The sequence below is a fragment of the Danio rerio genome, chromosome 13 (genome assembly GCF_052040795.2).
Source record: "Danio rerio strain M-AB ecotype USA chromosome 13, GRCz13ab, whole genome shotgun sequence".
Lineage (NCBI taxonomy): Eukaryota > Metazoa > Chordata > Actinopteri > Cypriniformes > Danionidae > Danio > Danio rerio.
In genome coordinates this window covers 10,105,001-10,132,500 of record NC_141033.1, presented here as the reverse complement: position 1 = coordinate 10,132,500, position 27,500 = coordinate 10,105,001, and the positions used below count along the sequence as shown (strand labels likewise).

The 27,500-nt window shown below is 35.9% G+C and overlaps 1 protein-coding gene across 12 annotated transcripts in view; it reads right to left on the bottom strand.

Annotated features, from left to right (window-relative positions):
* The window catches only part of srbd1 (S1 RNA binding domain 1), a 160,556-nt gene that overhangs the window by 43,280 nt on the left and 89,776 nt on the right, over positions 1–27,500 (bottom strand). For all 12 annotated transcript variants that reach the window (XR_015505582.1, XR_015505583.1, XM_087278833.1 and 9 more), the window contains one exon: positions 23,311–23,393. Coding sequence is in view for 10 of the 12 variants with exons in the window: in XM_087278833.1 (XP_087134959.1) it covers positions 23,311–23,393 (83 nt within the window). In the remaining 2 variants the exon portion in view is untranslated. The remainder of the gene's footprint in view (positions 1–23,310; positions 23,394–27,500) is intronic.

Here is a 27,500-nt window from a genome sequence, read left to right as displayed (position 1 = left end):
GATTACAATAAAAAAAATCTAAAAACCCGATATGATGCTTGTAAACAATCACTCCTCAGGTTTTCCAACACATCACCATCGTAAACAAACAGATTGTGATGCTGCCATGTCAGTGACATCTCGCTGATAATCAATAAATCAGTGCACGCTCGAGGTACTTCTCACAATGAGAAACAAACAATTCCTTATTTTTGACGTACGAAAACCTGCATAATAGCCGGATGCAACCTGAGAAGTGTGTGGACAGGTTCCCATGTAGCTGCTCCCAAACCCTAAGGTTAGCTTTTGAGTACTTGGCAGTCGGTCAGCTGTATAAAGCGCCTTGAGCACGGATGGAGTGAAAATTCTCACAGTCCTTGAGCAGACTGATAGAGGAAGACACCCAAAAAGTGTCGCCTCCGGGCGTTTCAGAGCTCTGCGGATGGAATGCACACTCATTACAAAGACATCAATCATTACAACCAACCTGCCCCCCCTAGATCTATTTTTAAAGGCTGTTCCAGGAAGATTTATGCTGGGGTACACTAATTTTCAAGGTAGGAAGCCAACCACTGTGATATTAGTGCTCACATACTGGGATAAAAAGTCAAATGAATGGGATAGCATGGAATAAGAGAATGTCAATGATTCGTTTCAACAGTCAGATTGGAACTGCAGGGTCAGGTGAAAGTGAATTAAAGGATTCTTCCCAAACTGAGAAACTGATCACAATTTACTTGTCATTTCAAAACCAGCAGAAAATGTTTGGAAAAATGTCTCACAATGGTTATGGACATTCTATTAAAAAATCCTGTGTGTACTGCAGAAGTTTATATATATATATATATATATATATATATATATATATATATATATATATATATATATATATATATATATATATATATATATATATATATATATATATATATATATATAGTCAGAATTATTAGCCCCCCCGTTTATTTTTTTCTGTTTAATATTTTTTTCAACACATTTCTAAACATAATAGTTTTATTAACTCATTTCTAATAACAGATTTATTTTATCTTTGCCACGATGACAGAAAATAATATTTGACTAGATATTTTTAAGATACTTCTATACAACTTAAATTGACATCTAAAGGCTTAACTAGGTTAATTAGATTAACTAGGCAGGTTAGGGTAATTAGGCAAGTTATTGTATAACGATGGTTTGTTCTGTAGACTATCGAATAAAAAAATAGCTTAAAGGGGTTAATAATTTTGTCCATAAAAAGGTGTTTGAAATAGTAAAAACTGCTTTTATTCTAGACGAAAGAAAACAAATAAGACTTTCTTCAGAAGAAAAAGTATTATCAGACATACTGTGACATTTCCTTGCTCTGTTAAACATCATTTGGGAAATATTTAAAAAAGGAAAAAAATTCAAAGGGGGGCTAATAATTCTGACTTCAACTGTGTATATAGTATTATTATCTATTATAAAGTGAGAAATATATTAAATTTTGTTAACCATATCTTTGTAAAATTACAGTAGATCACTTAAATTACTCAAAAAAACAAAAAAAGAAAACCAGAAATTTCTTCACGTTCAAAAACAAAAAAGGATATTTAATAAAAGGTTTATGCCTCCATTCAAAGCATCTTCCCCAAACCTTAAATGTTTTTAGTGTATGTAAAAGGGATCAAAACAATAATCTTCATGAATCAAGTTATTAATAAAATACTTCTGTTCTGAAGACACAATTGTTTTATATGAAGACCAATCTAAGGGTCAGATTTACTAAGCAGAGCAAATTCAGTTCAGTTGACAATGTCCAAATTAAAGAATTCAGTCAAAGGCAATGGATAATCCAGCTCAAATCAGGTCTCAAACAAGCAGAGCTGTTAATAATAATGTGCATGCAGTCGAATAATAATTCAGGCACAAAATTGGTTAAGAAATATTTTTTGGGCCTCAAATAACAGCTTAAACCCATCACATATTGACTAACAATGAGTTTTTTGCTTGTGTATTTTGCCTCTCCACACTTACATTTACATTTAGTCATTTAGCAGATGCTTTTATCCAAAGCGACTTACAAATGAGGACAAGGAAGCAATTTACACAACTATAAGAGCAACAATGAATAAGTGCGGTAGACAAGTTTCAGGTGTGTAAAGTCTAGGAAGGAAAGCATTAGTAATGTAAGTTTTTTTTTTTTTTTTTTTTTTTACAGTTAGTGGTATAGCCAGAGAGGCAATTGCAGATTAGGAAGTGAAGTATAGACTAAATAGTTGAGTTTTTAGTCGTTTCTTGAAGACAGTAAGTGACTCTGCCGTTCTGATGCAGTTAGGGAGTTCATTCCACCAACTGGGCAGATTGAATGCGAGAGTTCGGGAAAGTGATTTCTTCCCTCTTTGGTATGGAACCACGAGGCGACGTTCATTCACTGAACACAAGTTTCTGGAGGGCACATACATCTGCAGAAGTGAGAGCAGATAAGAAGGAGCAAAGCCAGAGGTAGCTTGGTAGGCAAACATCAGAGCTTTGAATTTGATGCGAGCAGCAACTGGCAGCCAGTGCAAACGGGTGAGTAGCGGACTTCACACTGAGTCACTTAATGCCTCCTTGTTTGTAAGTTGCTTTTAGCAAAATCGTCTGCTAAATGAATTAATTTCATTGTTTTATGATTAAAATCATTGTTGTGTGCTCCAACAGTGCTCAGCATATATGAGTACACCCCTCACTAATCTATCTTTTAAATTCCTACTTTTAATAGGAAGCTATACAACATTAAATTTGTGCATATAAATTAGTTTAGTCAGTATTGAAGCCAAACCTGGAGCTTTTAAAATGATCAAATAAAACTATTTTGGTCATGTTAAAAAAAAAAAAATCAATCAAGACTCTCTAATCTTTCCAGCAGTAGCTGTTGAAAATAGCTTCAGCTTTCACACACGTGTTCACACACATATCTCTAATCTCCTGTCAATCTTACAGGACATATTTATGACTGCATAACCATTCCAGATTACTAAGTGCAAAGCTGAGATCATAAGCTGCATCAAATATAACAAACATAAAAAGGCATTTTTTAGAAACATCTCAATGTTTTCTGTTTAAACAGTGGAGCAAAACACTGTTACTAACATTCTCCAAAACATCAATTGTCTTTTTGTGCAAAATAAAATCTCAAATGTTTGCATTTTTTTTTTTACTTTTTTAACACAAACAATCCCTTGCTTGGCTTCAAATACACATCAACCCTGCAGACAAATTGAACAAAGCTGAACAAGAATGTAAATACATGGCAAAATTGTTGCGGTCGTGTGTGAAAAATCAGCCTAGACACTTCAAAAATCTTTCCAGTAGTGGCTGTTTTGAAAAGCTTCAGTTTTCGCGCACATCATCTCTCCAATCTTCCGCCAATCCTTCTGGATAAATCTAAGACGGCATAACCATTTCAATTAGTGAGTGTAAAAGTGAGACGCGCCGGGCTGCGTACATTAAAAATCAAACCAACATCTCCAGCAGGGCCCCGAGGAAGGCCGTGCTCGCCTAAAGCCCATATTAAGCTTTCCATCTGTCTTCAAACGCACACAAACCGCACACTCTGGTCCTCGTTCACAGTAGGAAGAGCGGCTGACAGCTGAGCTCTGACATGGCTTAGCGGTGTGGTAACCCTGAAGACAAAACAACCAAAACTCAATAAAAAGCGTTGGGGAATAGGTGAAGAAATGTGGTGGGAGTCCGCATAGCTTTTAAACCTTGAATAGACATGTATACCCAGACCCTGACATGCTAGGTCTGAAGCAGTGCTAACACAAATACACATTTACAATGCCTCGTAGAGCCACGGTGCGCACACACACCTCCACAAAAACACAAAGGCTCACACAAACCACCCGATTGAATTCAGGTGCGAGGTCGTGTTTGGCTTGGACAGGCCCCAGCACCAGAACAAAGTGTGTCTGTCCACACTCAACCCAGTTAACAGGTTGGCTTTTTTGTTTTTATTTTACTGAAAACTGCCACTCTGAGATGTCAATCAGTTCTTCTCTTCTTTCTCCGCCCTTGTGACCCGACGCAGATCTAACCAGCTGCAGGCTCTGAAAACACACTTCCCAGAGAGAGCTGAACACACAAAGATGTTTGACTGGGGAGATTCCTTTACATACCTCCCAAACCTCTGCCTCCTGCGTAACCGGAGACTTGCGTTTTTTTTTCTTCTTCAGCAAAACACAAAAGCTCCAACAAGGCATCTGAAAACAGCTGAAGACGTCCTGACAGCGGAGTAAGAAAGGACAAGTGACTGACAGAGCTGTAGTTCTGTTAAATCATGCATAAAACAGGCTACACTTTCTCTCTGTTTGAAGATTTTTTTTGTAAATCGCAGTCCTGCCTTAATTGCAAGGTCTTGAAAAGGTCATTTATAAAATGAGCAAAATATTTCAGGTTCTTAGTAGGAATTGTTTCCCACGAAATTTGAATAATTCAGATTTTGTTTTAAATTATTATTAGGGCTTGGTCATTTGGCCTAAAATCAAAATCTTTATTTTAACTCGATTAAGAATTATGAACAAATATTAAATTTCACATATTACAATTTAGAGATTTCTGAATGAAGGGAGCATTACTTGATATTAAAATAATTAAAGTAAACACACATAATCTAATATCTATAATTATTTATTGAATACCAACTGAAATGAAAACACACATTGCCTAAATCCTTATAAAAAAAAAAAATTAAAAAGTGAAACTCGTACAGTACAAATGGTTAATGCGAACATACATAACTCCTGCTATATTGCACAAGTTTAATGATAATATTCCGGATACCTGTATAAAGTGTAATGAGGTAAGAGGAACACTTTGTCACTGTATTTGGGAATGTGTGAAAGTGAAACCCTTTTGGCAAGGTGTTATTGAAATAATTGGCCAAATTTTATCAAAGAAATTACCATTAGATCCTAAGATTTTTATCCTAAGTATATCTCCTGTCAGCCCTCTCTTACAAAGCAAATAGGTCAGATTCATAAACATGTATTTTATAAGCTAAACGTATTATTGCTCTTAATTGGAAAAATATAAATCAACCTAGAATAGGAAAGTGGATTAAAGAAATGGCATCGAATATGTCAATGGAAAAGATCACGTACATTGTCATAAAGAAACAAAATGTGTTTGAAGATATCTGGACACCTTTTAATAACTTTCTGAAGTACAATGCAAACGTTGACAGTCTACTGTCTAACAAGACAACAAGAACAAGCTTGGGAATATGGGAAGTATCATGGCCTAAACAGACTCAGGAAACACCCTCTACCTTATTTAAACATACCCCCCTCCCCCCTTTTTTAAAATTATATTTATTTATTTATTTATTTATTCATTTTTTTATTTTAAATTTTTTTAAGGGAATGGGTTTTGGGAGGGAGAATGGGGTAAAAAGTTTTCTCTGTCTTCATAATTATTATTCTGTAATTATTAATAATTATTCTGAGTAATCTGTTGTGATATGCATATTGAAAAAAGTAATAAATATATTGTACAAAAAAGTGAAAATAAATAACTTTTGTAAACAAAGTAAATTATTTTCAAAATTTTTCAAATTAAAAAGTAGAAAATAAGGAGCATCTCTTCTAAATATATTATCTCTTGTATATCCTGTTAATAATATGTAAGCATTTCTTGCATGTTCTATAAATAAATATTTGAATGTAAATAATAATATTAATGTAATGGAAAATATGCAGTTTCAAGGCTTTTCTGGTAAAGCTAACAATCATCGTCAATGTAGTGTAAAGGACAGCTCGAAAATGGGTCCAATGTCCAACTACATGTATTACAATAAATGCTTAACAGGGGTGCGTTTCAGAAAACCATAGTTAGCCAACTAAGGTCACAAGTTGCATTGTTACAAAAATAGTTTTTTGATTTGGCATTTCCCAAATCTCTCGTTCCAACGAACATTCGCATACTGTGTTGCAAACCTGTACGCTTGCAACTACATCTCTAGAGCTGTAGTTAGAAGCATAGTTTCTGACTGTGTTTTATTACCAGTTATCTTCATATGCCCTATTCATTTAGAACATTCCAATATTTAAACTTGGAATGATTAAAGAAAAAAGCATTTAAGTCATCTGTCTAAGGTGTAATTTAGCTTCAAAGTATTTTTACAGTTTAGTTTTAGGTTTTCTTCATACTGAAAATTGTGTTCCTTTCTTACTGCACTTTAAAAACATTTATGCCATCTTGAACGCAGCCGCGACTCATGATGTAAGCGATGGTGACCTATTATTTAAGAGCGGGATTTACGTTACGTCTCCAAAGCTTGTGAAAACAAAAATATATGTTAATGCTTTTAATTTATAGTAGGTTATTTATTAGGAAATGTATCTGTACTGTATATGACATTGCTGCAGTGGCTTGAATGTGTCAAATTGTAAAAGCAGACTTTAAAAAATAAACAATATCCTACATAATAATAATAATAATAATAATAAATTAATAATAATAGTAATTATTATTATAATATGAAGTAGAATTTTTTACTTTTCTTAATAAATAGCCTACTGTAAATTACAACCATTAGTCTAACCATTTATTTGGTTTATATATATGAGATTATAATATGTGTTACTAAGTGGGTTATTTACTAAGTTTTCTATAATATTTGTAAAGGAACAATTGGCCCTAAAGTATATGTGACTTAAACTTATATTTCAAATAATATGGAAAACGAGTGTTTGTTTTCACCAAAACTAATATTGGATTTCTTTTAAATGTGTGTGTAAAAAAATATATAAATTGCAGTTTTACTCCACTCTGTTTAGACTGCCATTATGGGCATTTTACGTTATAACTAATGTGGTTACAATGTAGCTATGGTTTGGGGAAATACTCATCACTACATAGTTCTTTTACCAAACGATGCATTGTACTATGGTAGTTTAGCCGCGAGTTATGCAATTGTTTGGGAAAGTATTTGTACAAAAAAAAAACGACGTGAAAAATTATGTTTTGAATGTTTTACCTTTCGATTAACCGCCCAGCTCTATTTCATATTCAGTTTGACAATTTAAATAGACACTAACAGAAAATCTGGTTACCACAGATTTTTTTTTTTATCTTCAAGATTTTTACTGGCATTTGAAACAATAAATTGCTGGATTTATAATCATTGTTCAACTCCAATTCAGCTTTTAAAAATAAATTAAAAACAATAAATAAAATAAAAAATAAATAAATAAATGATTCTGTGTAAAAGTCTAACTTCTGTCTAAAATTTTCATATACTTTTGATATTAAACATAATTAAACTTCAGTAAATGTTTAGCGTAATTACATCTCATCAAAGCATACTTATTGATAAAAATTAGGTTAAAACATTAATACTGCAAAATATTTTTACGAAATTGCCAAGCAGTTTTTCTTTACTTTTTATTTTTATATATTTTAAAATATAATTTATTTCTCGGATTTCAAAGCTGAATTTTCAGCATCAATATTTAGTTTTCAGAATTATGTTTTCCTTCAGATATCATTTGAATATTATGATTTCATGATCAAGTAACATTTCTTACGTGTTTATTAATGCTAAGAACAGTGGTAATGATTAGAGTATATTATGAACTAAAAGTTAAACGAATGAAGACTTTTCCATGATCAATTCAAGCAATACTAAATAGGACCTTCCATATGATTCTAACTCATCTGATTAGCAGATGAATGAAATCAGCTCAATTTCGTCTCTAATTTAATAGCTTAAACAACAGAATAAAGGTTCTAGTCAATAAAATACTTCAGAGAGTACAGCATAAATATGAAAAAATGCACATAACTTTCCACGACTTTTCCAACCATCGAAAAACAACTGTTTTACAATTCCCTGATGTCTCCAAGGTTCCACAACTTTGCAAACTCTGTACATACAAATTATTCCACTAAAAACATTGTGAAAAAAATGCAAAAGCGTTTTGGCAGCAAATCAAATGATGCAGTCTGCTGGCAGAGGCCTGACATTTTTACGACTAATTCTGACACTTTTCTCACCTACACTCTGCTCCATCTTTCCTTTACCTCAGGTGAAGCCTGAAGACCAGGTCTGGAGTCAGTAAACACCTGTCAAACCCAACATGAGAGCTAAACCCACTCACACTAAAGTCATGAGAATTTGTTTTTTGCAGTTTTGCTGCAAAAGTGAATATCTAGAAGTCAAGAGTGATAAAGATAATTGTTGCCTTTACCCTGCGGAAGGACTTTAAAGCCATATAGGTTTAATAAGGAAAAATTAATCATGTAAAAACCCTAGATCTGGCATGAGCCGAAAGAGTGAAGGTGTTCAGCAGAGCGCACAGCATTTCCTTTTTTCCCACGTGAAAATGGACTCGGCTATCAATCATCGTCAATCAGCTTCCTGTCAGTCAATACTTACACCTTTGCTCGCTCTCTTCCGTTTCACCCTGAGGGAACAGTCTCACCAGGGCCATTAAAAAGAGAAAGACTTCACCGCTGACGTCACTCGGGCATTTCCCTCACACAACCTTACAAACCTTCATCAGGGATGTCAACTTCTTCAAATTCCCATGATCGACAGTTGTTTGAATAAGCAATCAATCAACAATGAAGTACTATCAATTAAAAATGTATTAATCATTGACCTTGAATGCACAATATGCAAGATATATTCCAGGACAACATGTACGAAAAGATAAAGAGATTATGCCAACCATTGAGGACTTCGAAGACAACAAATACGAAGAGATGAAGAGATGATGTCAACCATCGAGGACTTCGAAGACAACACATACAAAGAGATTATGCCAACCATCGAGGACTTCAAAGACAACATGTACGAAGAGATGAAGAGATGATGCCAACCATCGAGGACATCGAAGACAACAAACACGAAGAGATGATGCCAACCATCGAGGACTTCGAAGACAACAAACACGAAGAGATGATGCCAACCATCGAGGACTTCGAAGACAACACATATAAAGAGATGATGCCAACCATTGAGGACTTCGAAGACAACAAATACAAAGAGATGAAGAGATGATGCCAACCATCGAGGACTTCGAAGACAACAAATACGAAAAGATGAAGACATGATGCCAACCATCAAGGACTTCGACGACAACAAATACGAAGAGATGAAGTCAACCATCGAGGACTTGAAGACAACAAATACGAAGAGATGATGCCAACCATGGAGGACTTCAAAGACAACAAATAAGAAAAGATGAAGACATGATGCCAACCATCGAGGACTTCGAAGACAACAAATACGAAGAGATGAAGAGATGATATCAACCATCGAGGACTTTGAAGACAACACATATAAAGAGATTACGCCAACCATCGAGGACTTCAAAGACAACATGTACGAAGAGATGAAGAGATGATGCCAACCATCGAGGACTTCGAAGACAACACATATAAAGAGATTATGCCAACCATCGAGGACTTCAAAGACAACATGTACGAAGAGATGAAGAGATGATGCCAACCATCGAGGACTTCGAAGACAACACATATAAAGAGATGATGCCAACCATCGAGGACTTCGAAGACAACAAATACAAAGAGATGAAGAGATGATGTCAACCATCGAGGACTTCGAAGACAACACATATAAAGAGATTATCCCAACCATCGAGGACTTCGAAGACAACAAACACGAAGAGATGATGCCAACCATCGAGGACTTCGAAGACAACACATATAAAAAGATGATGCCAACCATCGAGGACTTCGAAGACAACAAATACAAAGAGATGAAGAGATGATGCCAACCATCGAGGACTTCGAAGACAACACATATAAAGAGATGATGCCAACCGTCAAGGACTTCGAAGACAACAAATACGAAGAGATGAAGAGATGATGTCAACCATCGAGGACTTCGAAGACAACAAATACGAAGAGATGATGCCAACCATCGAGGACTTCGAAGACAACAAATACGAAAAGATGAAGACATGATGCCAACCATCGAGGACCTCGAAGACAGCACATATAAAGAGATTATGCCAACCATCAAGGACTTCGAAGACAACAAATACGAAGAGATGAAGAGATGATGTCAACCATCGAGGACTTGAAGACAACAAATACGAAGAGATGAAGAGATGATGTCAACCATCGAGGACTTTGAAGACAACACATATAAAGAGATTATGCCAACCATCGAGGACTTCGAAGACAACAAATACAAAGAGATGAAGAGATGATGCCAACCATCGAGGACTTTGAAGACAACACATATAAAGAGATTATGCCAACCATCGAGGACTTCGAAGACAACAAATATGAAGAGATGATGCCAACCATCGAGGACTTCGAAGACAACACATATAAAGAGATTATGCCAACCATCAGGGACTTCAAAGACAACAAATACGAAAAGATGAAGAGATGATGCCAACCATCGAGGACTTCGAAGACAACAAATACGAAGAGATGAAGAGATGATGCCAACCATCGAGGACTTTGAAGACAACACATATAAAGAGATTATGCCAATCATCGTGGACTTCAAGGAGAACAAATATGAAGAGGCGAAGAGATGATGCCAACTATCGAGGACTTTGAGGAGAACAAATACGAAGAGATGATGTCAACCATCAACGACTTTGAGGACAACACATACACTTAATTCACAAACACACTTTATTAAACACGTACACATAGATGTCACCTATATACTGTAAAATTGCAGGTTAACTATGTCTATATATAATAACTTATATTCGATTGTAACTTCAACTTAATTCGATTTTCATGCAATTTGCACCCTTTGTAAAGCTGCTTTGAAACATTAATTATTGTAAAAAGTGCTAGGCAAATAAACTTGAATTAATTTTGCGTCATATTAAAAGCTCTGCTGGTTGTTTGCAATGTCATATGCTTGTCTTTCAGCAGCTGCTTCAGTGATCTCGTTTCACTGCTGTTTCAGCTTCAAACTGCCCTGATAATTATTTTTTTAAAAGCCCCCAACGATGTAATGAAGACAAAAGCTCCCATGATTCCATACTCATTGCGTCATCAAAATATGCCTTTGTTTGTTGAAAATACACATATTCCAGCAACAAAAATCAGATAGTCTTTAATATTACAAGATAAATCAGTGGCTCACTGTCACAAGCATGACATAATATGCAAATGACACACAATGGAAAATGTTTTACTGTGTATAAAAAGTCTAGTAGGATTGTAAAATGATTTAATTTCAATTAAAAATTCTATAGAATTTTTTTTATTTATTTATTTTATATTTGCCATGATGACAGTAAATAATATTTTATTAGATATTTTTCAATACAGCTATACAGCTTAAAGTGACATTTAAAGGCTTAATTAAGTTCACTAGGCAGGTTAGGGTAATTAGGCAAGTTATTGTATAATGATGGTTTGTTCTGTAGAAAATCGATAAAAAGATATAGCCTAAAGAGTCTAATAATCTTGACCTTAATTGTTTGTTTTTTATTATTAAAAAATGATTTTATTCTAGCTGAAATAAAACAAATAAGACTTTCTCCAGAAGAAAAAATATTATCAGACATACTGTGAAAATATCCTTACTATCCTTAAGAAAAATTCAAAGGGCGGCTAATAGTTCTGACTTCAACTGTATGTATTATGTTCATGGGCAGATGTACCAGTAACTGTATGCAAAGGAATAATACTGTCCACAATAAACACACCCCATCACATCACATCAACTTTGGTAAACACTAGTAAACTGTTGCCCAGATCTGCTTCTAAACTCATGAATTTTTGTTTAATTTTCCCATTGCATCTGCTGTTTTGCATGTAAGCTGTATGTGCTTCAAAAGTTGAAGAAGTTGTTAAAAATGTCCATGCTTAATTGAACATTGATTAAAAAAAAGTAAAAAGATTATCTGCAATTACTCAACCATTGATTAATTGTTGGCATCTCTGCTTGAAAACCTTTTTTTTTTACCAAATGTATTGTTTATGTTACTGACAGAGTGTTATATCCTGTTATGCATATTCCTGAAGGCAATCTGAAGAACAACTTCGATAAACAATGATTAGCATAATGTAATAACAAAAGGGGTTTATTGATAGCTTACATGGTTGGCTTTGAGAAACACATGGGAAAGTGTGTCAAGGAGAGTGACAGTTTCCTTAATATCCGGGGGTGTGTATGCTGTTTTCTCTCACAGCTGGGTAAAGTGGTAAAATGTGCCCTCTGGGACCTTTAAGCAGTTGGGAAACCTGAACACACTCCACCTATGGCTCGCTGATTGACAGTTAACTATGTAAAGCTAAACTCCTGAAGTCCCACCTACTTTGACTGAAAGGCATGTCAGCACAATGCAAGCAACAACAGAGGGCCATGTGCAATGAGAAGTCTACTGAAAGTCGAACACTCAGAAGAGCCATTCAACTTCAAATATTTTAAACTGCTTTTTACTAATTTTTTATGTTGAATAAACAGCTATGGGGGGATAAGAAACAGACTTATGTAATTTTGTGTTATTCACATATTGTACAAAATAAAGATAAAAGCTATTTAGAGTACTTTCAAATTAAAATAACAGCTATACTGTATGTGTTTTTGTGTGTACATATTTTGGTTCACTTAACTGAACGTATTTTTAGTACATGTAAATATTATATACTACACTATAAAATATATACTATGGCTGCATGATACTGGAAAAAATGGACATTGCGATATTTTGCTTGTCTGTAATATATATATTGTGATACAAAAATATATTTTCAAAACATTGACTTAAAACTATTCAAAAAGAACTGTTTTAGATTAATTGGGGAATATTCTGTAGGGAAATGAATCATGCATAAACTATTTTTTAAAAACTTGTAAACAATTTTTTTCTGTGGAATCTCAGAGCATTTAGGTACAGAAATTCCTGAATTCAATAATTGGTGACAAACACCTCTCACTGATTTATTTATAGCAACGACAAAAAGAAAAACCTCCTTACATGGTTCCTTTAGGTTACTTCCATCTGGTAGATGTTAAAAAAAAAAAACCTTTAGCAAAAAAGACCAAGTACAAGAAGACATTTATTCCCACTGCCATTGGTTTTTTTAATAGGATTTTTAAATAGGATTTTTAAAATAATTGTGTCTATGTTTTTGTTGTTGTGTGTGAGCCTACAGCATGTCTAAAGACAATTATGTAATTCCTGTGGGACAGACCAGTGGTTCTCAAACTGTGATACATGTAACACAAGTGGTAAGTAGGCTTCCTTCTAGAGGTGCGCAGAGGAATCACTGAATAAATCAAGTAAAAAAAAAATGAACACACTTTTAACCCTTTGACACATACAACAAAAACATTGTGATCAGGAAATTGATAGGACGCATTGATAGATTTAATAGGCTCAACCTTTTATTTTATTTAAATTTTTCTAATGTTTGTTATGTATTCTATCATTTGAGGTTATTTTCCTCCCCATACTTGTACGGTCGTTGGGGACGTATTACCTGCATAACTTGCTTCTCTGACACACATAGCCTACTCTAACGAGCAGTAAGCAGATCTAATTTCTAATTTAAATATGTAAATCAAATTCATATATTTAGAAAACAAGGTAACATTTAGATTTCAAAGATTTACAAATAAGTCATATATACATGCAACATATATTTCAAAATTTATCAAACAGAGTTACTGTATACAGGGTATATGAATATTATGACATATGGTATAACCTTTATTTATGAGGTCCAAGAAACATTTGCAGGTTTTGATGAATAGGCTATTTTATGATAATACTTTACATTTAAGTACAGAAGTTTTCTTAAACTTTTTAAGAACAGTGCTATTTTTAATTCACTTTTAAAATCACATTTTAATTTAAATGTTGACGTTTTATTTTTAAATTTTTTAACTGTGTGTTATTGTTCAAACTATTTATCATGTTTAAAGTGGCTGACAATAATAAATATTCAGAATAAGAAGAATTAATCTGTAGTTTTGTAGTAAACTGTAGCCCCTTAATTCGGCCTAATATATATTTCAATACAAGTCATTATGGTGGTACTTGGAGAGACTATTTTATTCTGAGGTGGTACTTGGTTGAAAAAGGTTTGAGAACCACTGGGATAGACAATAAAGTGTATTGAAATGAATTAATTATATGTAAAATAACATTACATAGTCTTCATTACAAAATTAATTAAATATAAAAATAATTACAAATTAAATGTTTTCTAGTAAATTATATTCCCATCTCAACATTGCAGATCCTGTGATATGACTATTGCAGATTTGTACATTGCAATAACGATAATGATACAATAAATTCCTTTACCAAGCTCCTTAACATTCTAATTTTAACTGTAATGTAATGATGTGCACCTTTCTTAAAGCTGTTCTGGAATAATAATTAATGTTAAAGGGCACCTATGGTGAAAAATCTGCTTTTCAAGCTGTTTGGACAGACGTGTGTAAGTAGACTGTCATATCTGGGTGATATAAACACACACAGTCCTTTTTTTTTTCAACTTAACAACATAAAAACAGTGGACCTATTGGAGCGGTTTTCAAACCGACCGCAACTTTACGTAGGAGTGCAGTCCCCCCGCCCACCAATATTGATTGACAGCCTCGCGTCACGATCATATCCTCAGTTTCTTGTTGCACGTCCGCCATTATCAGCGTGTGAGTCAAAGCGATATCACTTATGATACACCCGTGCTCTTTTTTTTTTGATGAAAAGCTAATTGGGCTCAACACAAGATCAATATTCTCCACATTATCGCTGTAATCGGAATTATTGCTTAAGCGCCGCCATGCATTTCGGAGTTCTGGGCGTGGGTTTTTGTCGGGGTGCACGCGGCGGAGCTTCGGGTCAGCGGCTGGGTGCCGTTATGTTTGCCCTGGTGGAGGCTTGTGTTTGGAGTTCTAGAATGCGTGGCGCAACGATTCGGGACACTATGTTTCTGCCGCATCACTGAGTGTCTGGTGTGCCGTGTCGTGTTCGGTGCCGCAGTCAAATTTAATTGAGTGTGTGTGCTTATTAGTCTAGACTATACAAAAACACAAATGATTTTGTACTCTGTGCATGGACTGTGTCTGAGTCGTACATGTACGGCTGAGTGCTCATCCCAGCTTAGCTTAGCTTCTCTCTCTCTATCTATCAGCCTGTCTGGTTGCAAACACAGAGCGTGGGAGCTCTTGGCTCCGCCCCATTGTTGCATTGGGCGGGAAGCCGAAACTGTGAAGCAACTCGCCCCTAAAACAGCAAACTGTGTACACGCCCCCAACATGACACTTTTTAACACATTATAATAAAAACATCTGAACTGTGTGTTGAGCTGAACCTAACCTGGCACACTCAGAAGAACCATAATATTAATATTAAATCATAAAAAAGGGGTTAACTAAGTGCCCTTTAAAAGTGCTACACAAGTCAGCGCCAATAGCCCAGTGGTTAGAGCAACGACACATAACACTAAGGTGCTCATGATGACACGAGTTCAATTTCCGGCTCAAGGTCTTTTGCAGATCCTCCCTTTCTCTCTGCTCCCCACACTTTCCCGTCTGGAATCTCCACTGTCCTGTGCATTAAAGGGGTCAGGGTTCTTGCACCATTTCAAAAGTAAAATTTTATGCTTTTTAAGACCTTTTTAAGACCTCAACAAATATAATTTAGGACCCAAAAATTTTAAAATTTATTTGGTATAGGCTAATCATTTTAATGTTCTCGTTAGATTTAAATAAATTTTGCCTCGTCACAGTATGGATAACCCACAGTACCTGCTTTTTGGGTGTCTGGTGGTGAAATGAAACTGTTATAGCTGACTGTGAGGGGGCGTCTGAACTAGAGCTGTAATCAGGATATAAAAGTTAGGCCCGATAGAGCCCGAACCCGCCAAGTACATTTTGATTGACAACTTTTTAAAAGCCCGAACCCGTTTATAGCCCGACATTATCCATATGTGCACATGCACATAGCTCTTTTGTCTTTTTTCATGAATGAGTTGTTTATAAGGGTTAACATTACTTATTTATAACATAGGCTATAGGCCTAACATTAGTAACTAGTAACATTGTTAGGTCGAGCTGCAAACAAATAAATTAATACAATTAACCTGGACCTGCTATGACTAGCTGCTGCAACGTCCCGCTGCTGCTTTCCTCCTTTCATGTGCGACTCGATGACTTTGAGCCCCATGGTCCCTAACGAAAAGGTATTTTTGTAGAATTTACACATTGCCTCTTTGCCACGTCGTTCAATGTACAATTTCCCATCTTTGCATTTTGACACATTAACAACCGCATAATAACAGCACGCAGGTGCAGACCGATGTAAGCGTCTGTACTCTGTAGCTGACCTACCGTAATAAGCTGATAAATCACGGAGACTGTCATTTCTCTCCTGTTTTACAAGTGCTAAATTTATCAACTATTAGATGTTTTACGGTGGACCACTGTGCTTCCCTATTGTTATTAAGCACACCGGCTGAAAATTTAATACCTACAGCCACTTTACAGTAAAATTTAAGACAATTTAAGACCTTAATTTCCCAGATTTTAATTTAAGACTTTTTAAGGACCCGTGGGAACCCTGGGGGTAGTCCACTACGATATCATATTTTAAACTGTAGTTGATGTAGCTGTGTGAACATAAACAACCTCTCTAAATGTAATATGATCAAAGTTCTATGCCAAGAGAGACATTGGCTTCTACAAATAATACATCCAGGTTAGTGATCTCATAAACCCCTCAAGCTACTGATACACCCCGCGCAGTGAAGGGGTAAGCCAGATGCGCATTTAAAGCAGTGACACTCCCTGGTGACATGGAGCCGATCCGCAAATCACAGCACATTACGTTAGCTGACCAATCAGAGCCTCTTGAGGACGGGCTTTTGGACGAACTAGGAAATACAATAGTTGTTTTCATGTTAGCTGAGTAAGATATATGAAAAAATTACTTTAATTTTTTTTTTACAAATGAAGCATGAGCACACATTGCTTAGCACCTTATAAACACAACCAAGCCTTAAAATTACACTCTGGACCACCTCTTAAAAGGGAAAAACCACAAAAAAAAATTATATTAAAAAAGTGCTTCACAACTAAACTTGAATTGAATTTGTTGAGATGTTTTATTATTGTATAGTAATAAATGGTGAAAAAACTATTTAAACAGGTAAGATGCCAAGTACATATACTATAACCAAACAGCCTTGATTTTAATAAGAATACATAAAATAACTCAATAATAACTATACAATACAGACCTACTTATCACAACATGCACTATGATAAATAAGATCACTACACAAGGTCCAGTCTACTTGTCTTTTAAAACACACAGATAAACATACTGTAACCTTCTCTCTGTCCCAGACGCACACAAACACACTTATCACTCAGCATGTCAATGCAATGGAGAGGCGTCTTGTGTTGCTCAGATTATGTGGCAGGATAAATAAACACCAAGCGCTGACAGATGTGCAGGGGGTTGATGCGACGCACACTAGACAACACTCACACTGTGCAGGGGCAAAGTGAGGTGACCCTGATCCCCTGCTAACTTAAACCTGTTCGCATCAGCTCATGTGCATGTGTTTTTTGGGTCAAAAAGTTGGCAGTGAGATGTATATGATATGGGATATTGATACTTTAGCAAAGATGCAAGATGTTCTTTCCTCTCCTTTTTTGGGAAATGACTCCAAGGTTGCAGTGGACTTGATTTACAATAACCCTGTATGGCACTTTATCCATCTAAATTGCCTACTCCTAGATTTAACACCACCTAAAATTACATTTAGGTTTAGAACAGTTGATCTCACTTGTCCTATGATTCACTAAACTTTTTATAACTACAGTTCATGGGTTGTGGAGGCAGTAACTGAATAAAAAAAGAAAACTTTATTAGGCACATCTTTATAGTAACGGGTTGCACCCCTTTTGCCTTCAGAACTGCTTTAATCCTTCATGGCATAGATTCCATAAGGTACTGGAAATATTGCTCAGAGATTTGGGTCCAAATTGACATGATTGCATCTTGTAGTTGCTGCAGATTGTCAGCTGCACATCCATGATGCGAATCTCTCGTTCCACCACATCCCAATGGTGCTCTATTGCAGTGGTTCTCAACTGGTGTGGCCATGGATGGGACCCACATTTTTACATGGTCATCAAGCCGCGACCCAAATTCTTAGGAACTATAATATAATTTTAGGAATTAGAATTAATTTGTATTTATTTGTTAACATACACAAGTAGTGACAGGAAAATCATAAGAAAATCACCAAGACTTACAAATAAACAATATTTTACTGCTGTTATTTGACAAAATGTATCAAATTATAGAAATATTACAGATTAAAAACCTAAATTTAAATACTGTAAACAGGGGTTAGGGTAAGCTTTTTTCGTTTGCCCCCCTGTGCTGTGAAATTTGCGCGTGGATCGTCAAAATAGAGCCCAATGTGTCTACTTTGTCACCAGCATACCTAAGTATGGAAAAGACACTCAAAACTAATGCATTCATAAACACAAAGGTTTGTAGGATTGTTAAAAACAATCGATCATTGATATTCAACAAAACTATATAATAAATAAATGTTATAACTTGGCCCACATAGAATCTGCAAATTTTTAGCCCATCATTGAACCTGTTTATTTACTTAAGTAAATCTGTTAAATATATATTTATTCCATTTTTTTATGAATTTCAGTATAATTATTGATTATTATGCAAATATTTATGATTTATTTACTAAAGATTTTATGAAGTAATATTTTCTAAAAAAAAAAAAAATTTTTTAGAAGATATATTATATGAGAGGTTGCTTTGTTTACCAAACAAGTGGATCTAATTGGATTTGCACAGTAAGCCTTTAAAGGTTCAGGACACCCCGGAGAACTTTTTTTTTTACAGATGTGTGTGTGTTGAGCATTAGTTAAGACAATGTTAGCACCTGTCAGCTATAATTGTGGGGAAAACTGGATAATTTTGAGCTTTTGTCAGCTAATTTCAGCTTCCGGGTTTAAAATGATTTTTGGGGCGGGATCAAAATCGGCGACGTAGCACAGAACTGCAAGTGCAATGATGACGCGTTGGTTTCTCATTATTATTCATACCGGAGTTTTCTTATCCTATGAGAAGAGCCGGCTGCTTAATTATTCATGAGACCTGCCAGACCTGCCAGTGTCAAGCCCGAGCTGAGAGACACGAAAACCACGGCACAGTATTTAGCCGTTCACAAAGGCTCATATGCGTTTGTTTCCATCATCCACGGGGTTTGTTGCATGCTTTCCCCCGCGATCTTGTCAGGGCCGATCATACAGCAAAGCTGTGTGTGTGCTGCAAGCATTTTTGTCGGGAGAGCACCACGAGAATTGGAGAATGGCGGACGCTGTATCAGGAGTTCGTTCACATTCAGACACATCGCCGTGCTGCTGTGTTTGCCTAAATCCTCCAGATTACCAGCAGGGCTAATGGTTAAAATAGACGGGTCAGGAGACCTGCTGCACTGAGTCTGCTGGATACGGGGATTGAGGGAGAAGTCCTCATTTATAGTGTTTACATGAACACGATTATCTTTTTAATAATATAAATTGTGGTTGTCTGTATATGAAATTACAAAAAACAAATGTAGCAGGGCATTAAATCACTGTTCATTTCTTTGCATTTTAACTTTGTAAACTATAAACTCATGCGTCTCCTCTTTGTGTCTCATTTTGTGAGCTAACTGACAACAGCAGTTATTCGCTCCCCTTCTCCCCTGCTGGCCACGCCCACTCCTGCCCGATGCTCGCGGAGCTCCACGCCCATTAATCATGCATCTTTTGAAAAAAATCTGAAGTAGACTTTAACCGAAAGAGGGGGGTGTCATGGCCCTTTAATAGATAAAAGTTATTCTTCTTCTTTTTATAAGTTTTTAGTTATTATATTATTCTTAATTCTTTGCAGAAATAGCAAAAAATTTTTACAGATTTTGCCTCTTTTTGAAGTTCACATTGAAAAAAATGTGAGTCAGAAACAGTTGTGCTGCCTCATTTTGCAGAAACCGATTTGGCTGGTTCTTCAAAAGTTTTAAAAATGGTTTGTTGAAAAACAGTGTTTTTAAAAAGCAGCAGAGGGCAGAATTTAGTATGCAGAACTAGAAAAAAAAAAAAAGAAAGATGAAATAAAACAGCAAGAAGAAAAGAAAAAAAATCAGATCCAGTCTTGAGTCAACATATGATGCTACTGGGAATCATAGTAGAATTAATTTCGGGGAAAAAATGGATTACTCATAATATGAGACTGAAAAAGCAAACAGTCAGAGACAGGATTAGCTCACTAGTCCAGCTGACTTCTGTTTGAAACTGCTATTACTCAAAACTACAAATCAGAGCCTGGCTTAGAGAGTTGGGAAAGCGCCTGCAATTTCTTCAAATGTTTATGTGCATCAAGAGCAGAGCCATGAACAGAGTTTTACTTGAGAGGGCACTCAACTGTTGAAAGAGTGTTTAATAAAGACACAAAAACATTTCTGCAGTTTAAGGAGCACTTAAATGGCTTGCTTAAACTGAGCAGCACAATTTCAATAGAGTACAGTAAAGTATTTTCATTTCCACTATCAGAAATACTAAAATAGTTAACCATATAGCATGCCACTTTTTTGAAAGCCTCTTGTAAGGGACCCTAAAACAACAGCACAGTAATGAAAGGGCGGAGTTAAACACGCTACTGAACCCTACTGGTTTACGGAGACTTGTCACTTGAGCAAGCAACAATGACCAACAAGTCATTGTTATTTGAATTAATGAACTCGAAAATGCCCTTCTATTTTAATGTAAAATTATTTTTCTGATGAAAATTAATTTTCTTATGAAAATTCAGAAGCAAATATTTTTAGCTGGCTTGACAGCAGCCAACAAAACTGTTGCATCGAGATTGTAGTTCGAGAAACAACACACTTTCAATGCCCATTAGTGCTGGCCACACTAAGACATCACTGTTCTGGGGCATGTAAAATGTTTTTACAACGACGGCCCCACAATCCCACAATGCACTGCAAGAGTGTTAATAATCACCTTCCATGTGAATGAACTGAAAACGCTCGCAACGCTGCACTTGCAAACTAAATCAAATTAGGAACTAAATTAGCTCCTATTCAGAACAGGGTTTATTCAGAACAAAAATAACTACAGTGACTTAAAAGTATGACTACTCGGTGTGAAATAATATTAATAATAATAATAATAATAATAATAATAATAATAATAATAATAATAATAATAACGATAATAATAATAATACTACTATTACTACTACTACTACTACTAATAATAATAATAATAATAATAATAATAACGATAATAATAATAATAATAAATAATAACGATAATAATGATAATAATAATGATAATAATAATAATAATAATGATGATGATGATGATGATGATGATGATAATAATAATAATAATAATAATAATAATAGCTTAGATTTATATATCACATATCTGGACACTCAAAGCACTTTGCACATTTTTGGGTGGAATCCTCTCATCCACCACCTGTGTCCAGCTTCCACCTGGATGATGTGAGGGTAGCCATACTGCGCCAGACTGCACACCGCACACCAGCTGACTGGTGGAGAGGTAACACTCTATTGTTGCAAGCATCTTTGCAGTGAAAATGAACATCCAGACATAATTCATACGGCTGAGAGTACCGTTTAGACTGAGATTTCCTCTCAATACCAGATTATACACACAACAAAAATGACAGCAGTAAAACAGCAGCTAAAAGAGTATCTGATCAAAGAAATAAGGGCACATTTGCACATGCTGTGGAATTCATGGGCATCTTGTTGACAAACGAGGTAATTAAAATTAGTCTGTTATTGAAGTATGTTTATACGCTACATACTGTTTGAAAGAATCCTTTTGGTACAGTAAAGAATGCCTATTTTCCATTATATGAACAGTAATCATTTGAGCCAATAGAGAGCTTTCTAAAGTGCATGTATTATTGAAGCATGCAAACATTTTCTTTATATAAAATGTACAAGGTCGGAAGTCAAAGATGTTGCAAACTACAATTTGTTTACACACTGTCAATAAAAATGTGTTTAATACATTAAAATGATTACTTTTGGCCCATTTAAAGGCCAGTACACACCAAACAACTAGCACAGATGAAACCAACTGTGCTGTCGCCTCATGTTGCCTCATGTCTGGACCAAAAAGCTGCATGTGAACACACAAAACAGATGGCAGCCAACTGGATCAACTATGTCGGCAGTGGTCTGTTTTCTCATTCAGGACGATAAACCCATACTTCCGACGCGTGAGTGCAAAGTGTAAACAGTACCCTTTAGTACCATTATCACATCAATTGAGGCTCACAATTGAAGAACTTGTTCCTGCAAACATGTCTGATAATCTAATAATTGATATTGTTTGCAAATATTTGAGAATGTAGTGAATGTACAGCTGGCCTCTTCATATCATTTCTTGACTTAGGCCATACTCACACTATGTACAGTTGCCACGAACCGGGCCAAAGCACGCTTGTCCCCCCTCCCGTCTCCCCGAACGGCCCGCACTCACATTACAATCGGGCCAGGGCACGCTTACGTCATAGATGCTGCACTGTTCAGTAAGCGCTCTCGCTCTGCGCAGAGGAGATTTCTCTAGTTATATTGCATTAGTCCTTAGGGATGCGGTGACACCCAGTCAGATATTTCGCCGAACAGATCAGCCACTTTTGACGCTCATAAACAATCATAAAGTCCTCGTGCTGCAGGAATTAGGAGGTTTTTTTGAAGGTTTGCAGCTGTCGTGCAGTGAGGGGTTTGCATCTTTAATAAACTACGGCAGTTTGCGTTCACTGAAAAAGTCCCTTAAAAGTCACGTCTCGCTTTTAAAGCCCAAGTGAACCTCGCTCCAACCTCGGCCAAGTGAACCGTGCCTGAGCCCAATTCAGCGCGCTCACTTCTTAAACGATCCGGGAAACGGGCCTGGGCACGGTACAGATAGCATAGTGTGAGTAGCCCCTTTAATTGCTTACTTGTTATGTCAGTCCACTACGTCACACTCGCAGTCTAATTTGTTGCCGAATAACCAGTCAGAGCACTCTCTTCAGCCAATGACCCGATCCTGATTCTACAGTACTTGCAAAATTGGGCTAACAACTTCCAGCATTACTTGACAAGAGATGATGTGTGGCACACCAAAACCAACTAGCAGGACTGACGCTGAACGACAAAGTACAAAGGCAGACCGTTGGCCTGGTGTGTCCTAGCCCTAAACAAACTAACAATCCAATCTAAGCAATTTTTTTTGCATAGAGACGCACAACTCTCGATTATAATGCATTTGTTTATCACGTGACTCACCTGGTAGGTGCCAATGCCAATATGTTTGGGGTCGATCTTAATAAGCTCTGCTAAAGGGTCCTGAACACGCCTCCCAATGGACACTGAGGACAAAGAAAAGAACACAAGAGAAAATGATCTCACTATTATGGGCAGTTAAAACTCAAATATAATAAAGGATGTCTCAAGAGAACAGCGATATTTACACTTTAATAAACCCACAGACTTAATTAGGAGTAAATTAAGCTCCAACAAGCATAGATATATGCAAATGAGACAAATCATGCAAAGGCTTGTGTGGAACACAACACAACATACTGCACTAATCCCAGGTTCACAGACTATTTATAACAAGATTTGCATAAATTGAAAAATCGGGGAATGCGACAGTCAACTACTCTGTGTTTACAGTGTAAATGTGACCATACATAGTTAAATTAATGCAAAAAAAGAAAGCCAAAAATTGAGCATGCAGATGAAACAATACCTATAAGAATAAATATCTAAATAATATTCTTGCCCAGTATTATAATTGATGTCATTGGCAATTACATTTTTATCAGAATAAACATTTTAAAAGGGATAGTTTACCCATGTCAAAATTCTGCCATGGTTTACTTCCTTGTTCAAAACCTTGTTCAAATATGAGTTTCGTTCTTGTATTGAACACAAAGAAGATATTTAGAAAAAAGTTGATGCAGGCGCTTATTGACTTCCATAGTCATTTGTGTTTTTCAATGTTGGAAGTCTATGGGTGTCAGCAAACAGCGTTATTCAAATTCAAATTCAGATTCTTTCGTGTTTAACAGAATAAAGAAAAGGTTTAAAGCCACATGAGGGCGAATAAATAATGAGCTATTTTTTTAATTTTTGGGTGAACTATGCCTTTAACAGGATATTTCACCTAAACATTTTAATCAAATCATTATTTCCTCAAGCTGGTGTTGCTTAAATGCTGTATGGCCTTTCGTATTCACCAAAAACTAAAATAAAATAAAAAATAAAAACTTTAAAAGAGTTCAGAGTGTATATGACAGAGTTTGGTAACAAGTTAAAAAGTAATTTATTCATATACACAAGTCTCTTTTTTTATTTCTTGATGTTAAAATTGGACCCAAATCCCAGTGATTTTGAGACCCACCGCAACATAAAGTAGAAGTGCGTTTTTTTCTACCCGCTGAATTGATTGACAGGCACCGTGTTTCTATAATAACATGTATACTCGTCCACAGAACTTTTTTGGAGGAAATAAACAGGGATTACAATATCTGTTCCAACTCTCTGTGAATTGTATAAGTTTTATCATTTTAAAATGTTTTTAAAAGAGAGCACGTTTGCAATAAAGACAGTAAAATCATTATGTAATTCTTAACCACTAAAATCACCACGGCTGCATGGTGTCAGTTAACGCTAATATGTGTGTGTATGGGCCCGGCGCAATAAGGTGCAACACGTGTTTGCCCCAACGTGTTGCTATTTTCAGACAAGGGCAACCTTAATTTTCCCCTTTTCTGCCCTGCTGCTTAAATAGCAAATCTATTTGCAACTTTTGTGGACTTATGGGTGTTCTGGTCTAGAAAGTGTGTTAAGGCACATTGTTGGTGCGTTGCTATTTTAAGGAACTAAAATAGACTGTGCAATAAACCACCTAACAGCAGGTCTAAAGTCCAGCGCAGAGTGCATTAGTCATGCACCTCGCTTACACATGCTTAACACACACAGGATGTACAGCAATACGCAAATATCTTTACAAATGAAAAAGACTAAAAGGAATAAAATATTACAAAAATTATTACTTTCTACAAATAAAAACCACTACCTCCATGCCTTCTTCATCTCTGGGGCTTTTTCAGTTTTTTTCATGACAACTTGCTTTTGTATAATGTTATTATTATTAGCAGTATTATTTATTATATGCATATTTATATTTGTCTTAATAAAAAGAAGTTTGGATTTGTCCACCTTTCAGGTTTTGGACCATAAGGGGCATAAGAATAGGACGTGCCCTTCGTTATTATTGATTACTTATTCATTTGCTGGAAAGTGAAACCTGAATTTAAAAAAAAATTAAAAACAAATCTTTACACTTAACAAACGAAAATAATCAAGTAGGCTAATGGATGTCTTCAGTGGAGTTTACAACATTGTCCCTTATCCACGAAAGAGAAAGTAAAGGCCGATTGCAGGAGGCTCATTCTCTATCCTCAAAGGTCTGTTTAACTGTTTTCTCGCTGGTAAAGCCTTCATTTTACCACACTGCCATGTAAATAACAAATACGCTATGGTGTGATGCAACTGACGCTTAAAGAAAATGATGAGACTGATTGGTTTATTTTCAAAACACACCTATAACTCATTAAGAGAATAAGCTTAACCCTGTTAGACCATGTGCCACGGTGCAGAGCATATTTTTCCATCCTTAAAATAGCAAAAGTGGATTCGGACACACCCTTAATGCTTGTGCATCCTACGCTTTAGACTTTGCGCCTAGATTATTAAAATAGAGCCCTATGTGTGTGTTTTCCGCAAACAGCATTTGTGTGAGACTCATCCTTTCAGAAAGGCTTGAATTCACTCCACCACAAATACATGAAATAAACTTACTTGGTATTTTTGACTAATGAGCTGTATTTTAGCTTTATCCATGTCTCTCTCTCATCACTGACTGCTGTTTATCTGATGTGTCACAGGAGAAGCAGGTGGGCGGGGAGAAGCAGCTCGTTTGGATTTAAAGCCACAGGCTACAAAAACAGCCACAATGTACTCCGACACCACAATGCGCATATTCTGGAGGCTATAACAAATAATCTGATGGTTATTTTGAGCTGAAGCTTTCCTAATCTGCAATTGCCTCTCCACTGCTAACTGTATTACAAAAACAAAAACAAAAAAACAAAAAAGACTAATGTTTTGCTTCTTACACTTTACATACCTGAAACTTGCCTACAGCACTTATTAATTGTTGCTCTTATAGTTGTGTAAATTGCTTCCTTGTCCATATTTGTAAGTCGCTTTGGATAAAAGCGTTTACTAAATGACTAAATGTAAATGGAGACATCATATCTTACATCTTGTAGAAGGAGTAAAATAGGTGCCCTTTAAATAAATTCTCATAATTTAATTCGTCTTTGTACAAGAAACTATTTTGGATCACAATTAACACCAACTCTCCCAGAAAAAGCACACTGGTGCAATGTTTTGTTAAATCAAAAATAAGTAAAAAAGTATGATGTCTCGAGAAGTTTGGTTGTTAGATGACACTAAGAACTGACTGAAATAACACTGAAAATTGTCTTACAAAGGTCAAGGGTCCAAGTTAGAAATGTTAGTAAATAATTGATTACATTTTTGCTTAAACAGCTCAATTACTGCAGAAATGACCAACAAAACCAATTCTAAAAAGATTTAAGATCATCTAGCAGCCTTTTAACTACAGTATCAGACCAGTATGAGAGACACAGAGACAGAGATTGAGGTCCACTCAAACACACTCAACTCATGATTCCCCTTTTCCTAGAAAATTGTCTAAGACAGGCAAAGACATGGGCCAACTAAGAGAGGTCTGGTCAAATAAGAACTCAATTAAAGCCAAATGAAAACCCAATTCAAAATAACTGGAATCTAACTTATCCCAGGAAACGTGCGCAGCCAAACACAATATTATAAAATGAAATGAACACAAGCATTTTGGCGCACTTGTTCCATTAGCTTTATCTAGTCTTGTTGAAGGTCAGCAAATGAAAGTCAGATTTTCATCTTTACTCGACTGTGCGCAGAGAGAGAGAGAGAGACTCAGACAGAAAACATAAGACAGAATGTGAGACATTGCATGGTTTTCTGCCCAAGCACAACCTCCGCATTACAGAGAGTGGAGAGAAGTGCTTTTGTGCTCGCTGTACAAGGCCTGAGCTGAAACTCCATCCCTTTCCAAATATTATTACAGGCAGCAATTTCCCACAGAGTTCAATGTGGAGACGCAGTGAGCAAGGCTTGGCGATCAAGCTTCAGCGAGACACCTCAAAACCTCCATCCACAGTCACACACCTCAGCTCGATCCTTACTGAGAGACCAAACAACTATCCTCAATCAAGATCCGAACGCCTTTCTCTATTGCAGGTACACGAGTGCAGTCATACAGTGACAAATCATTTCTGACAATACATGCCAAATATTTTTAGAGCTGCAAGTATCATTTATTGAAACCAAGCTGA